This window comes from Acartia tonsa, chromosome 3 (genome assembly GCF_053477335.1).
Source record: "Acartia tonsa isolate MP-2025a chromosome 3, ASM5347733v1, whole genome shotgun sequence".
NCBI lineage: Eukaryota > Metazoa > Arthropoda > Copepoda > Calanoida > Acartiidae > Acartia > Acartia tonsa.
Window position 1 is genome coordinate 16,712,260 of NC_137262.1, and position 13,667 is coordinate 16,725,926.

The 13,667-nt window shown below is 45.3% G+C and overlaps 1 protein-coding gene across 1 annotated transcript in view; it reads right to left on the bottom strand.

Annotated features, from left to right (window-relative positions):
• LOC145315133 (carotenoid isomerooxygenase-like) overlaps nucleotides 1-13,667 on the bottom strand; it is a 34,872-nt gene that overhangs the window by 6,871 nt on the left and 14,334 nt on the right. The window contains exons 9-12 of the mRNA XM_080155180.1: nucleotides 7,592-7,724; nucleotides 7,336-7,410; nucleotides 6,057-6,176; nucleotides 5,753-5,806 (exon numbers count right to left, since the gene is read on the bottom strand). Of these exons, the coding sequence (XP_080011306.1) occupies nucleotides 5,753-5,806; nucleotides 6,057-6,176; nucleotides 7,336-7,410; nucleotides 7,592-7,724 (382 nt within the window). The remainder of the gene's footprint in view (nucleotides 1-5,752; nucleotides 5,807-6,056; nucleotides 6,177-7,335; nucleotides 7,411-7,591; nucleotides 7,725-13,667) is intronic.

Sequence of the window (13,667 nt, forward strand, 5' to 3'; positions counted from 1 at the left end):
TAGTGATTCGAAGCTACAGTCTAAGCCACCATGGTAAGCGATACCACCATAGCTGCGGTTCGGCCACCACCGAAGTTTCTGCCAACCCCAGCCGAACGGGAGGCCCCCTTGTCTCAAGGGCAGGACCTCCACTTCCCCTGCCACATCAGGGTGAGGTTTCCTACTCCTGACCCTGCCCAGCATGTACAGGTTGATGCCATGATCGATTCTGGCAACCGTGTACCAGGGTCTGCTGTAATTTCTGAACACCTCATGCACGCAATGGGCGTGCAACGCATGTTGATTCCGGACAACACCCAAATCCTGACTGCTAACGAGGAAGGCCAGCCCCTCCAGGTAATAGGAAAATTGAAAGAATTATATATGGCAGTCTCACACACCCTTATACTCCATCTTTACCACGTGACTGTGGTCCGGAACCTCTCACACCCTCTGAACCTAGGAGGGTATTTTCTCAAGGAGTTCGGAACTAGGCTCTGTTTCGACATGCAACCACCTTGCTTGTGGGTGCGTGGGGAGTTTATCCCACTCCGTGGCGTCCCCATTGACCAGGAGACAGCCGAGAGAGAGTTGAGCTATGAGGGGCCTCTGCCAGGCCCACTGCCAGAGCAGCCGCGTGTGGTCGAGAAAGGCACGCACTGGGTGGATGCTGCGCTCAACGCCCATAGGGGGGCCAACCTGCTAGCCATGGGGTTGCCCCCAGTGCCCAAGGTGCCGCGGGAGAACCTGCCAACAACGTTCCCTGAAATTGCCAGCCCTCCAGAACCAATCTTCTCCGCCGACACCTTTATCAACGGCCAGCCGTGTCCACCTGGCCCCCTCTACCTGGGACCCCCAGCCAGTCAACCAGCCAAGTCCGAGTCCAGACCCGTCAAGTCGCGGTCTGATGCACCCGGAGCCACACTCAACTCCCAGGAATCAGCCTCTCCCGGCGCCGGGCCCGTCAAGTCGTGGCCGGCCGCCTCCGGAGCCACGCATGGCTCCGCTGCCTCAGCCTCTCCTAGCACCGAGCCCGTCAAGTCGCGGCCGGACGCCCACGGAGCCCAGGCTGGACCCAGCGCCTCGGCCTCTCCCAGCGCCGAGCCCGTCAAATCGTGGCCGGACGCCCTCGGAGCCACACTTGGCTCCGACACGTCAGCCCCTCCCGAGGCCGAGCCCGTCAAGTCGCGGCCGGTGGCTCCCGGAGCCGAAGCTGACCCCACACCAGCCACGTATAGGCTAAGCGCTGTCACTCCAACTGACGGCCAGCCACCCCAACTTCGCACGGCCAAGCGGGTGGTCTTGCCTGGCCGCGGTGTCATGGCGGTCCCTGTTGAGTTAGTAGGCCACCGCACCAAGGATGCCATCCAACTAGCTGCCCCAGAACAGAGGTTTGGGGAGGATCTTGTCATCCCAGAAGGCCTGTATGCCCACAGGCCTGGATCCGCCACTGTGTTTCGAGTGCTGGTGGTAAATGAAGGGGAGACGCCCCTCCTGCTGGACGCTGGCCTCCCAGTGGCAGGGGAGCTGGTCAAGCCTGACATTCTAGAGGTTTCTGATAAGCCTCCCCCGAGTCTCCACTCGTTCCAAGAGCCTGTTGAGCCCCCAGACATGCAGGAGTTGTGGGAGGCCCTTGAGATGGAAGACAACGAGTTCCTGCGCAAGGATCCCTTGCTCAAAAAGGAGGTTTGGACCATGTTATCAGAGTACAGGGACGTCTTCTCCAACTCTACCCCCGGCTGCACAGATGTAGTCGAGCTGCAGCTGCGCCTCAAGCCAGGGACCCAGCCGATCCGCCAGAGATTTAGGGATCTGAACCCGCGGCAGGAGGCTGAGCTGGAGAAACAATTGGACACTTGGCTACAGGAGGGAGTCATAGAGCCGTCAGACTCCGCCTGGAGCAGCCCCTTGGTGCCCATTAAGAAGAAGGACGGGAGCACCCGCTGGGCCGTCGACTACAGAGCCCTCAACAAGTGCCTGGAGCTGGATAGCTACCCTCTGCCCAGGATCCAGCAGCTGGTAGAACGAGCTGGAGGGCACCGCGTCTACAGTGCCCTAGACGCGGTGGCCGCATACTACACCATCCGTGTGTCTGAGGACAGCCAGCCCTGCACCGCCTTCACCACCCCCAGAGGCTTGTATCAATGGAAAAGGATGCCCTTTGGCCTGGCTACGGCACCATCTGTCTATTCCAGATTTATTGCAGGGGTCCTAAACCCATTAGGCACAGCCAACCTCCAGTCATACCTTGATGACGTCCTGACCTTCCACCAGGATACCTGGGCCCACCTGGCTAGGCTCCGGGAGGTCTTGGAAGCCCACCGCAGGGGAGGAATCCGCCTCAAGCCAGCCAAGACTAAGCTGTTCCGGGCCAAGGTGGATTATCTGGGCCACACCCTCAGCCGTGAGGGGATAGCCATGCAAGAGGATTATATTGACCGTATCCTGGACTGGCCGGCCCCCAGCACCCCCAAAGATTTGCTGGCGCTTCTGGGGTTCTTTGGATACTACCGCCTGTTCATCCCAGAGTATGCCGACCTCACCTACGAGATGAATCGGCAGAAGACGGCCAAGACCCTAGCCTGGACACCTGAGATGGAAGCCCAGCTGCTGCAGCTCAAGGACAAGTTCCGTCAAGCCCCCATCCGAGCGCCGCCCAGGTTTGACTTGCCAGCGGTATTCCAGCTCACCACAGATTTCAGCAGCCGCGCCATCTCTGCCATTCTGAGTCAATGCCAGGACGGCAAGGAGAGGCTGATTGCCGCCGTGGGGCGCAAGACAACCGACCCCGAGACTCGCTACCCGTCCTGGAAGGGAGAGATGGCCGCCATTATGTATGGAATCCGGAAATTCCACGGCATCTTGTCCTACCGCAGCTTCCAGATCAACACTGATTCCTCAGCCTTGCTGCAGATGAAGTCACTGAACACATCCACAGGGATGGTGGCCCGCTGGCAAGAGGAGCTAGCGGCCCTAGATTTTACTGTCTGCCACCGTCCTGGCACCCAGAACACCAACGCTGACGCCCTCAGCCGCCGGGAGGACGCCAACATGCCAATGGCCAGCGCCGAAGAATTAGCAGAGCAGGCTGAGTATATCCACAACCTTTGCCAGCTAGGGGAGTCCGCAGCCAGCCGGCCCTTTGCCGCCCGACTGGACCCAACTAGAGTACTAGAAGCCCAGACACAAGACCCTCTCCTGCTCCGTGTCCGCCAGTGGGTGGCTGATGGCAGAGCCCCAACCAAGGCTGAGCTGCGCGGCAAGGAACGGGACGAGCAGCAGTACGCCAGCCGCTTCCCAGCCCTGGGACTTGACGAGCATGGTTGCCTCACCACCACTGACCAGACCCTGACAGGGGAACGGACAAGATACCTGCTGCCTTCGGCCCTCCAGCAGGACGCGTTCTTTCTAGCCCATGGGACCCCCATGGCCGGACACTTTGGGATGGACGCGACTATCGCCCGCGTTGCCATGCACTTCTGGTGGCCCAACCTGGCCCGTGACGTCCGCCTGATGGTTCAGACTTGTCCTGAATGTGTCCAGAAGGTTACCAAGGAAAGGTTGAAGCAAGGGATACATGTACCCTCCCGCCAGGGGTATCCACAGCAAGTCCTGTTCATCGACCTGGTGGGGCCACTGCCAGAGAACCCAGCTGGGAACCGCTACATCCTCACCTGCCAAGATGGGTTCAGCCGGTTTGTCAGCCTCTACGCCATCCCCAACAAGCGCACCCTCACGGTGGCTGAAGCCCTGCTACACCGCCACCTGGCCACGTTCGGATGCCCCCTGAAGATCCACTCCAATAATGGGATGGAGTTCACCGGCCAGGTATTCCAGGAACTGGCCTCCAGGCTTGAGATTGGCCTGACACATCCACCACCCTACAACCCGCAGTCCAACCGAGTGGAAAGGTTCCATCGGACGCTCAATACAGGCATGCGTCTGTTCCTGGACAGAGACGACAACAACTGGGAGCCCCACTTGCCTGCCATTGCCTTCGCCTACAACACCAAGGCCTGCAGATCCACCGGCGTGACCCCATTCCTGGCCTTCTTTGGGAGAGAGGCCAAGCTTCCGGTGGACATGGTGCTCCGGCTGCCAGAAACAGAATATGCCTCGGTTCCAGCCAACGTCCAAGCTCTCCTGCAACGTTACTATGCAGTGTATGATGCCATCCAGCAGAAGGAGGAGGGAGCCATCCGGAGGAGCGCGGCAGCCTACGAAGGCACGGCCAAGTATGAGGTTGGAGATTTGGTCTGGTACCTGGCCCCCCGCCTGGTGCCAGGGAAGGCAGCCAAGATCACCAAGAGATGGACTGGCCCCTGGAAGGTAGTGAGGAAAGCTACAGAAGTCCATTATGTCATCAAACCTGCCTCTCCAATAGCCAGGATCTCGGAAGTTACCGCGCATGTAGGCCGACTGCGCAAATACACTGGAGATGTGACTGCCCACCAGATTCCAGCAGACATTCAAGTCGACGTGGACGGCGACGAGGATGCCACCGAGCTGCCGGTTGGAGCGGCGGCGCCCGCAGCTAGCGACCCAGGACAGTTCCCAGTGCACCAGCCGGCCGCAGCCGCCCCACAGCCTAGCGGCCAGGATCGTGACCCAGTAGAAGAGGACCTGCAGGAGCAACCCAACGAACCACCGCCGCCGCCGCCAGCTCCAGAGCCACCCAGAGATGCCATCTGGAATCCTGATACAGACATGGAGCACCTGCCAGCCAGCAGCGAGCCTGGAGAAGGAGAAGCAGCTACTGCAATGGAAGAGGCCGCCCCAGAGGACGAAGCTGAAGCCATGTGCCCCCTGTTGATGACAGCCATCCCTATCCGGGTAGGAGCTAGGAGGCCAAGCAACCTGAATCAAGCAGGCGCCCCCATGGAATTTTATGCGCCCTCATCCATCGTCATTCCCCCCTTGGGAACCACCAGAGTTAGCCTAGGCCTCCGTGTCCAGCTACCCGCTGAGGCAGAGCTAGTCCTGCAGACGAGGCAAAATTTCCAGCGCCGGGGCTTAGCCGTCGCCAACCCCCGCCTAGAAGCCAACCAGGAGCTGACAATGCTGATATCCAACCACAGCCAGACCGAGCAACGAGTGTCCCGTGGAGCCTGTGTAGCCCGAGCTGTCCTCCATCGAGCTGTGCCCCAGGAAGAGCCTGTCCTGCGCAGACATAGGTTGTTGTATCCCCAGGTTCAAGGCCTGGTGGCTCGAGAGCCACGCAACCCTTGAAGGGGAGGTTGTGGTAATACGACAACCAGACGGACAGGCAGTTTACAGAGTTGCTACGCTGTGACTTATCATAACAAACCCACTGCACTAATCTTATTATATCACCATCTATCTCATGACCGATGTTGACCCCGCTATCTAGCGGTCAAACTGGCCTGCCTAAATGTGGGGAGGGGACTCAAACATGCAGCTATCACGCGCCCCTCACGCGCTTATATAACCGGGAGGCGCTGCCTCCCCTTTTACCACCGCTGCCCCCACAGCCTGTCTACCGCCGGGAGCTAAGCCCTAGCGTCCCACACCCCCTTCAAAACCTAACCATTGTTATAATCTGTTGTATATATATAGTAAACATTGCTTGTAAATATTATTCAGTTAAATATATAATTTCTGTATGACTAAATCCTGCTAGTTTGTTTTGGTAGAATAATTCAAGGCTAGGGCTCGTTGAACTCGAACTCGTTACCCTGTGGGCCGAGAACGCTCGGCTTACCAGAAACTGAATACAAAACCACAAAAATAAAAATAAAGTAAATTATTTTACCTTTTTAACAGGTTTATCTCTATTAAGTGGCAAAACAAATCTTCTAGGCCGACCCTTAATAAATATTTGAATAATTCCTTTTCATATAAATAAAAAAGGATCAACAATTTCTTTTCCCTTCAGAACAAGGTCCGAAGGACCCAAGGTCATCGTTCATTTTAACTGAACATATTGCTCTATATCAGGTTAAGTAATAGCCAGCAGACAACCAACCCTTTGATTGTATGACCCTTGTCTAAAATTCTTAAATGTTGTTTTATTTCCTCCCTCTAATTTCTCTCATAAAAATAATCTAAACAATTACCTTGAAAAGATTAGAGTAAGCATGATTAGACTGAGCTGATTGTAGTTCTTTGATAAACATACAGTCCAGCATAGCTGGACTTCCATACCCACATATATCTATGACTACAGTATCATCTCTCTAAATATATGGATACTTTTCTAAAAGTAATTTTCATATGCAACATAAAATTGATGAAAAAAAGTTTGATACTCATTTTTAAAAGACATTTTTAAAATCTAAATATTTTCTGAGTACAAAAAAGATAATTTGAAAGATAAAAGCGCAGAATCTCCCTGGAGGGGACATTAAAAAGAAAATATTGCATTTAAAATAAGAAGATTTTACAAGGGATGTAACAAAATTGAACTCATTACATGTGTACAATTTTAAAAGTAATTTTGATGTACATCGGATGATTTTTATGAATCTATTAATAAAAACAGACGACTGAATCTATAACTCACACTGTCCATTTGTCTGTCAACAACGCTGTGGTTGATAATGTGCTTAATTCAATTCATGATAAAGAATTTTATTAGGTCAAAGTGTAATAGAAAAAATATTTTCAATGTCGCCCATTGTAAGAAAAAATACTACTTCAACCCTAGTTTAACTATCTATGGAGCCATTGACTTAATGACATTACCCAATTTTGTTGGAATATCTTCGCTCTAATCTTGGTGATATTCATACTCGAACATAATAAAATTTACATACAAAAGGCTTTGCTTTCAAAACCCGGGAGAGATCAGAATAGATGCTTAATTTAGTAGAATAATAATAATACAGTTTTTTTTAGCGCAACTACTCTTTAACTAGGTTATTTTATTCTGGGCGTCTGCAATTGTGCTAGAGTAAGTAGGGATCTAAATGGCTAAATTGATTTAAAATTGTATATCCCCTAAAAATTACTCCTTCTGTAGATTGCAATTAGTGGTTGAGACGTTTAGACACTCATCTAAATTCAATAAAAGTCCACGAGGTTGTTAAGCCAACTAACAAGAAACGTTATTATTAGACTTTGGGGACTAGAGTAATAAACAGCCCATTGTTCCCTTCTCCCTGTTGAGTATATTATAAATAATTTCTGTACTATACTCATTTTCTTTTATGACGTTGTATTTTTAACTTACTTTCATATGAAAAAGACATAACTTGAATTAAAGATAAAAGCTGTCAATATAATCAATATAGTAATTTTATTTAACCTAACTTTAATAGAACATATATAATTTTACATATACATATTTTCTTTTCTTTTAGACCGTAATATATTAAATTCAAAATAAAGAAATACCTCAAATGCATTGATAGTATGAAGATAGAAGAATGATTCTGTGCGAAACTTCTTGTAAAACTTCTTCTTTGACACCTAAAACAATTCTTAATCAGTGATGCTCCTAAACAAGTAACATATATTATCTTTTTCGAATCCCGTAACGTCTCTTAGTTTCTCAATTAACGTAAATGATTTATTGAATACGAGTCGAACTGATAAATCGGCCATAGAATAATTAAAAAGTACACTTACACTTGTTAAATGTAAGCCTAACCTTGTCAATGACGTGGAACACGACTCCTTTATCTTGCCATTGGAGAGCTGTAACCACAGGCTTATTCTGTAAGACAGCCATAACCATACTTTTGATATTCACAGTTAGGGGCTGTTCTACTATGATTATATACCTGAAACAACAAAAATGATGATTAATAGTTGTAATAAAGTAACAGGATCTTTGTCTGTCTGTACCGAAGGATCTCAATAAACTTTGAAACTATATGGTTCTCCTTTACAATGTAACTTCTCATGGTCCTGGGAAGGTTTATAACCATAACAACCTCCCAAGAAAAATCGCACCTGGTATAGAAAATTCCGTAAAACTTACTTGACTTCCCTTACAAGGATGCTGAAACTTTAAAGTGGGGGGAGTCAACTTTCCCCTTCACTCCCCTTCCTTTAGGACCTCTAGAAGACTCTGGGATAGTAGCCGCTAGTCTCAGATAATTGAATAAGATTTGTATATTACTCATCAAACGCTTTGCTGAATTCAAACCTACCCTAAATTAAATAAAGAAATTTTGCAACAAAACCATGTCTGTCTGTCAGGATATGCACAAATGTAAACAAGAAAACCAAGTCAATAGGTGTATATTTGTGTTTTATATTCATCTATTTTATTAGTTTATTACAGCAAAATCGTTGAAAGGAATGAAAGAAAATATTACATTTGGAAGATAGGGATAGAGATAAACAAGGATGACAACATCCATAAGTAGCGAAGCTCAAAAATTACAAAGGGATATCGGGAAAAAATTTACCATAGAGTAGTGTCATACAATAAACATATAAGTTGACATAATAGTGAAATCACTAAACCTTTAAAATCACGCAACCTTTCAAATCACAAAAACTTAAAATCTAGGAATCGTTCTAAAATAGGAAACCCAAAAATTTCAATTGTTTATAAGTAAAGCTACTCTATAATATTGTAATTAGTACGTACATCTTCTGTCAAAATCAAGTTTAACTCTTCGGGGAGAAAGTCGCTCAAAAATCAGCATGTGACTTTATAAAAATGAGGGAGATGAGAGGAGATGTGAGAAAAAAAACCTAAAAAAGAGATGTATAATCCCTCATTTTTAGGACGTCAAATGCTGATTTTTTGAGCGACTTTCTCACCGTACCAATTATACTTGTTATTTTTCTTTGTGAAAATCAATCCGTTTCTACTCAGTATTGTATTTACAACTTTGTATGTGTAGAATGAGAAAACTGGAAGATTGATTGTAATGTTAGCAAAATTGAAAATATCGAGTTCCATTTTCTTATACAAAAGCTAGTAAACAAGGATGACAACATCCATAAAAGCGAAGCACTGAAACGGTAGGACAAACGGACATCAACAATTGCATTAGTAACAGATCTGAATAATCAGAAAATAAATGTATAAGAGTCGAAACAAAATTGTAAGTAAAATTTTTTGAAAAACTGCTTGATACAGGATAATGTTTATGGACATACTTAATTTTTGGGACTTGATTATAGAGTTGCTTCGCTTATAACATTAAACTTTGTTGTCCCAGGAATTAATATACCAAAAATCAGATCTATCGGATGATTAGATCACACGAAAATTTGTTGTTAAAAAAGTAAAAAAAAATCGACATGTTTAAAATGAACGTACGGACATTCTGGTAATGATTATAGAGTTGCTACGCTTTCTAAATCGTACCTAACTAATACAGGAATTTCCATGCAAAGTTTGAAATCGATAGGACAATTCTAACATGCCTAAATTAACGAGAAAAAACTATCCGTTACGGACGTACGGACATACCGACCCTAATTATAGAAAAATTCGCTTTTAGAAATATTACAAAATACAACAAGGATGAAAACATCTATAACTTGCGAAGCCCGAATAAAACAAAAGTTTACAAACAGACATAGTGAAGAAATCCAGTTCAAGGAAATATAAATGAGAAAATGCGATGTATTCTTCTTAAAAATATCTTGGTACGGAAAATCATCTACATAAACTACCCATCAGACAAATAACCACCGCTTTACATCGCAATCATAAGACACAGAGTATGTTTCAGGGTGCATGGAGAGGTCTAGATTTAGAACACGAGGCGGTAATAAACCCATTAGAGGTCATCATATTAAAATTTTAGAGTAGCTTTGATATTTCAAAATGAATCAGCTTCAATTTATTTCATTATTAGTTTATTTCAGAAGGGGGGCTTTTGAATTAAATGTAGATTGAAAAAAAGGAATTTATTTAAAAATTGTCTTTATTTATAATATAAATTCGCCTCTATTACACCAATTATACAAAACATTCCATTTAATTTATACTTTTATTACATAGTATAAGCTATACATAAAATGTACATTTATCTGAATTCAGCATAAAATGCCTTTTTAGTAGCGAAACCATTCTATAATTGATCAAATATTTGTCTATTTAGATGATAATAGAATGATGGAAAAATTATTTTTTTTATGGTGATTCCCCATGATTACATTTGTCTTGTCCTCCTATCCGTCAGTAACACTTTGAGTTAGATTATATCCATTTAGCGTGTATTTCTGTGAAATGTTCTGCTGATTAATGGTCATCTATAACAAGCTATGAAATACCATCTATCTTGCCGTTCCTATTATTACTATTAAAGTTATTTTATACATTTGCTTCACTACTTGTAATGTAAGGTTATCATCCTTGTTTTTCCTAACAAACAGTCCAATTTTTTCGCATTGCAGTGCGAAATATATTTGCAATATTTCTCAGAAAATTGCATAGAACAGATTCTATACATACATGTGGATTTATATACAAAAAAATCTTGTTTTTTTTTGGAAAAGGAGTTTTACATAAAATTTTCTAATCGTTTTATATTAGACTTATTAAACTTCTAGTACAGTTTGTCTTATCAAAAATTTGTATAAAGGAAATAAAATATACATATTGCTTCCAAACAAAGAATAATTGTTTGTGAGATGTTATCAAAATTATCATGCATTTGATTAAATAAAATATTATCTATCTAATGCAAATTGTTAGACTTGTGATATTAGTAGTAACAGTAGGAGAAAACTATATATATTACTAGCGGCTACGCCCCTAGAGGCCTCTAGTGGCACTTTGAATGTTTTTTTTTATTTAAAATATCTAATTACAGAAATAATTGGTTTATGTTTCGTTGGAGTCTCTTTTTCGGGAGGGGTAATTTTTTCCAGGGGCGATTTCTCCTGATAGGGTGGTGGTACCCTCCCCCAAAATAGTTATAAACCTTCCTGGGACTTATGAGAAGCTACCCTGTTAAGGAGAACCCGATCGGTTCAGCGGTAAGCGAGATCCTTCGCTACAAACAAACAGAGGATGCTATGTTGGTCATGTCTACGCCGTGCATCCACCTCTACTACAGCAGTAACACCATCAGCAGCAGCAGCAGAGCCAAGAACCAACGCCTACAATCTCCCACCCTTCAAGAGAAATCATCAACATCAAAACCGGTTTTTCATTAAATCCGACAATAAGGAAAATCCCTCAGCTGAAATGTGTTTTTAATTTGGTCGACAAAGAATAGGACAACACCAGCATGTCTTATTCGGCTCCTACTAATCAGAGCTGGTATAGAACAGAACCCGGGTCCCATCTGGTTCTGCGCGCTTTGCCACAAACAATTGTCACCAGTCTCAGTTGAATGCTCCAAATGTCTTAAATGGCTCCACGTCAAATGCTCCGGCTTCAAATCATCAAATGAAAGGAGAAAACTAAAATCCTGGACTGGACCATGCTGCACAAGGCTCAACCCATCACCACCCAAACCCTCCCCCCCAAAACTTTCATCCCCCCCAAAATCTTCACCCCCTAAAAACACTCCCCCAAAAATTTTCAACAAACCCCCCCCTAAGCCCAAACGTAAACAAAATCCCCCCCCCACCCCCTTCCCCTTCTAATCCACGCCCTAATCCCAACTTGCTGCCCAACAGAGGTTATAATACAAATATATTGCAATGGAACATAAATGGCATCCAGAGTAAACTCGATGAACTCCTTCATCACATGGAGGAGAGCAAGATCCTCATCGCTGCAATACAAGAGACTAAGCTCACAAAACTATCTAAAGAGAGGAAATCACCCAACTACACACTAGTGAGACAAGACCGCGGGAAAGATAAAGGAGGTGGACTAGCTTTTCTCATCCATCAGAAAGTTAGTTTCAACCTGGAGAAAACACCTGCCAGACTGTCACAGGATCCACACATGGAAACCCTGACAATCTCCATCCCCAGCAAAAACTCACCACTTTACATCAGAAATGTCTACATACCCCCTCAGAGTAGCTGTGCAAGGGGTTATACCCCACCCCTCAACGAACTCTTTAGTGGCCTAGGCGACTCCTATTATATAATAGGAGACATGAATGCTCATAACATTCTTTGGCATTCTGAGGCTACAAATGATACCAGAGGTGAAGAGCTAGCAGATGCTGTAGCAAATCAAGACTGTGCCATAATCAATCTTGATATGCCCACCAGAGTCACCAGCACAGCCTCCACAGCTCCTGACCTGAGCATAGCCTCATCTCACCTCATACCTGTCACAAACTGGAAGGTCGAAAATAAATTGAGCTCAGACCACCTGCCTATCACTATAAGTCTTACAGCTGAATTAACAAAATCCAACACTAAACATCAAACCTACATTAATTTCTCCAAAGCTGACTGGCCAAAATTCACCTCCTATACAGAAAACATTTTTGCTAAAGCTAGGCAAGTCAGAAATGTCCAGCAATCAGAAAAATTTTTCCGCAAAACCCTTCAATGTGCATCCAGAAAATTTATCCCAGCTGGCAGAATTCCTCAGACCTATAATGCTCTTCCTACAGAAGCTGCAAGACTTATAAATGAACGTGATGAAATAAGAAATGCTAATCCTGCTGACAACAGATTGCCTGATTTAAATAAACAAATCAATAATTCAATCAACGCACATCGCAAAAAGAAATGGGAAGAACACCTCTCTACATGTCAGCCTGGTTCCAAGAAACTCTGGTCTACCATAAAGAGACTTGGAAACCAACCTCAACAACCCAATAACCAAGGTATTAGCTTTAACAACAAAACTTATTCACACGCTAAGAAAATCGCCGACCAGTTCAACAAGCAGTACACACCTGAGGCCAGGAAGAAACCTGACCAGGCTCTACGGCGTACCTTAAGATCTCTGAAGAAAAAATCAAAACACCAACTGATTATCTTCACGCCAGAGCAAACCTTAGCAGCAATAAAGAAGGCCAAGAACTCCAAGGCTCTTGGCCCGGATGATCTTTCACCTATCATGCTCAAACATCTCGGACCCAACGCCATCAAATACCTCACCGAGATTTTCAACAAATGTATGAAAGACTCCATCATACCCAGCATTTGGAAGACGGCCAAGATTATACCTTTACTGAAACCAGGCAAGCAATCCAACCTCGGACCGAGCTACAGACCAGTATCATTACTGTCACCTGCCATCAAGACTATCAAAGCTCTTCTCCTCCCATTCCTAACGGAGGCAGTCCAACTTGCTGACCATCAACAACATGGTTTCAGGAAAGGTAGATCAACGTGTACAGCTCTTTTCTCCATAATCGATCATGTACACAAAGGTTTGAACAGAAAGAAACCCTCTCACAGGACTATTTCAGTTGCCATAGACCTGTCTAGGGCATTTGATACAGTCGATCACCAGCTCCTCCTAGATGATATCAATAATCTCCATCTCAACAATTTCATCAAGAGGTTTCTTTGTGCCTACCTTAGGGGCAGGCAGACCTATGTTGTATTTAGGAATTCTAAATGCAAATATAGAAAGATGAAACAGGGTGTCCCACAAGGCGGTGTCCTGTCCCCAGTCCTGTTCAACCTTTATATGGCCTCGATGCCTCAGCCTCCAGGTAACATCAAATTAGTTACCTATGTTGAAGACAGCAACATCCTCAACTCTGGCCCGGTTGTTGAACCAATCGTCAAGGACTTAAACTCATACCTAGATGTCTTGGACACCTGGTTCAAGAGCTGCAATTTGTTCATTTCCCTAGCTAAATCCTCAGCCACCCTGTTTACAA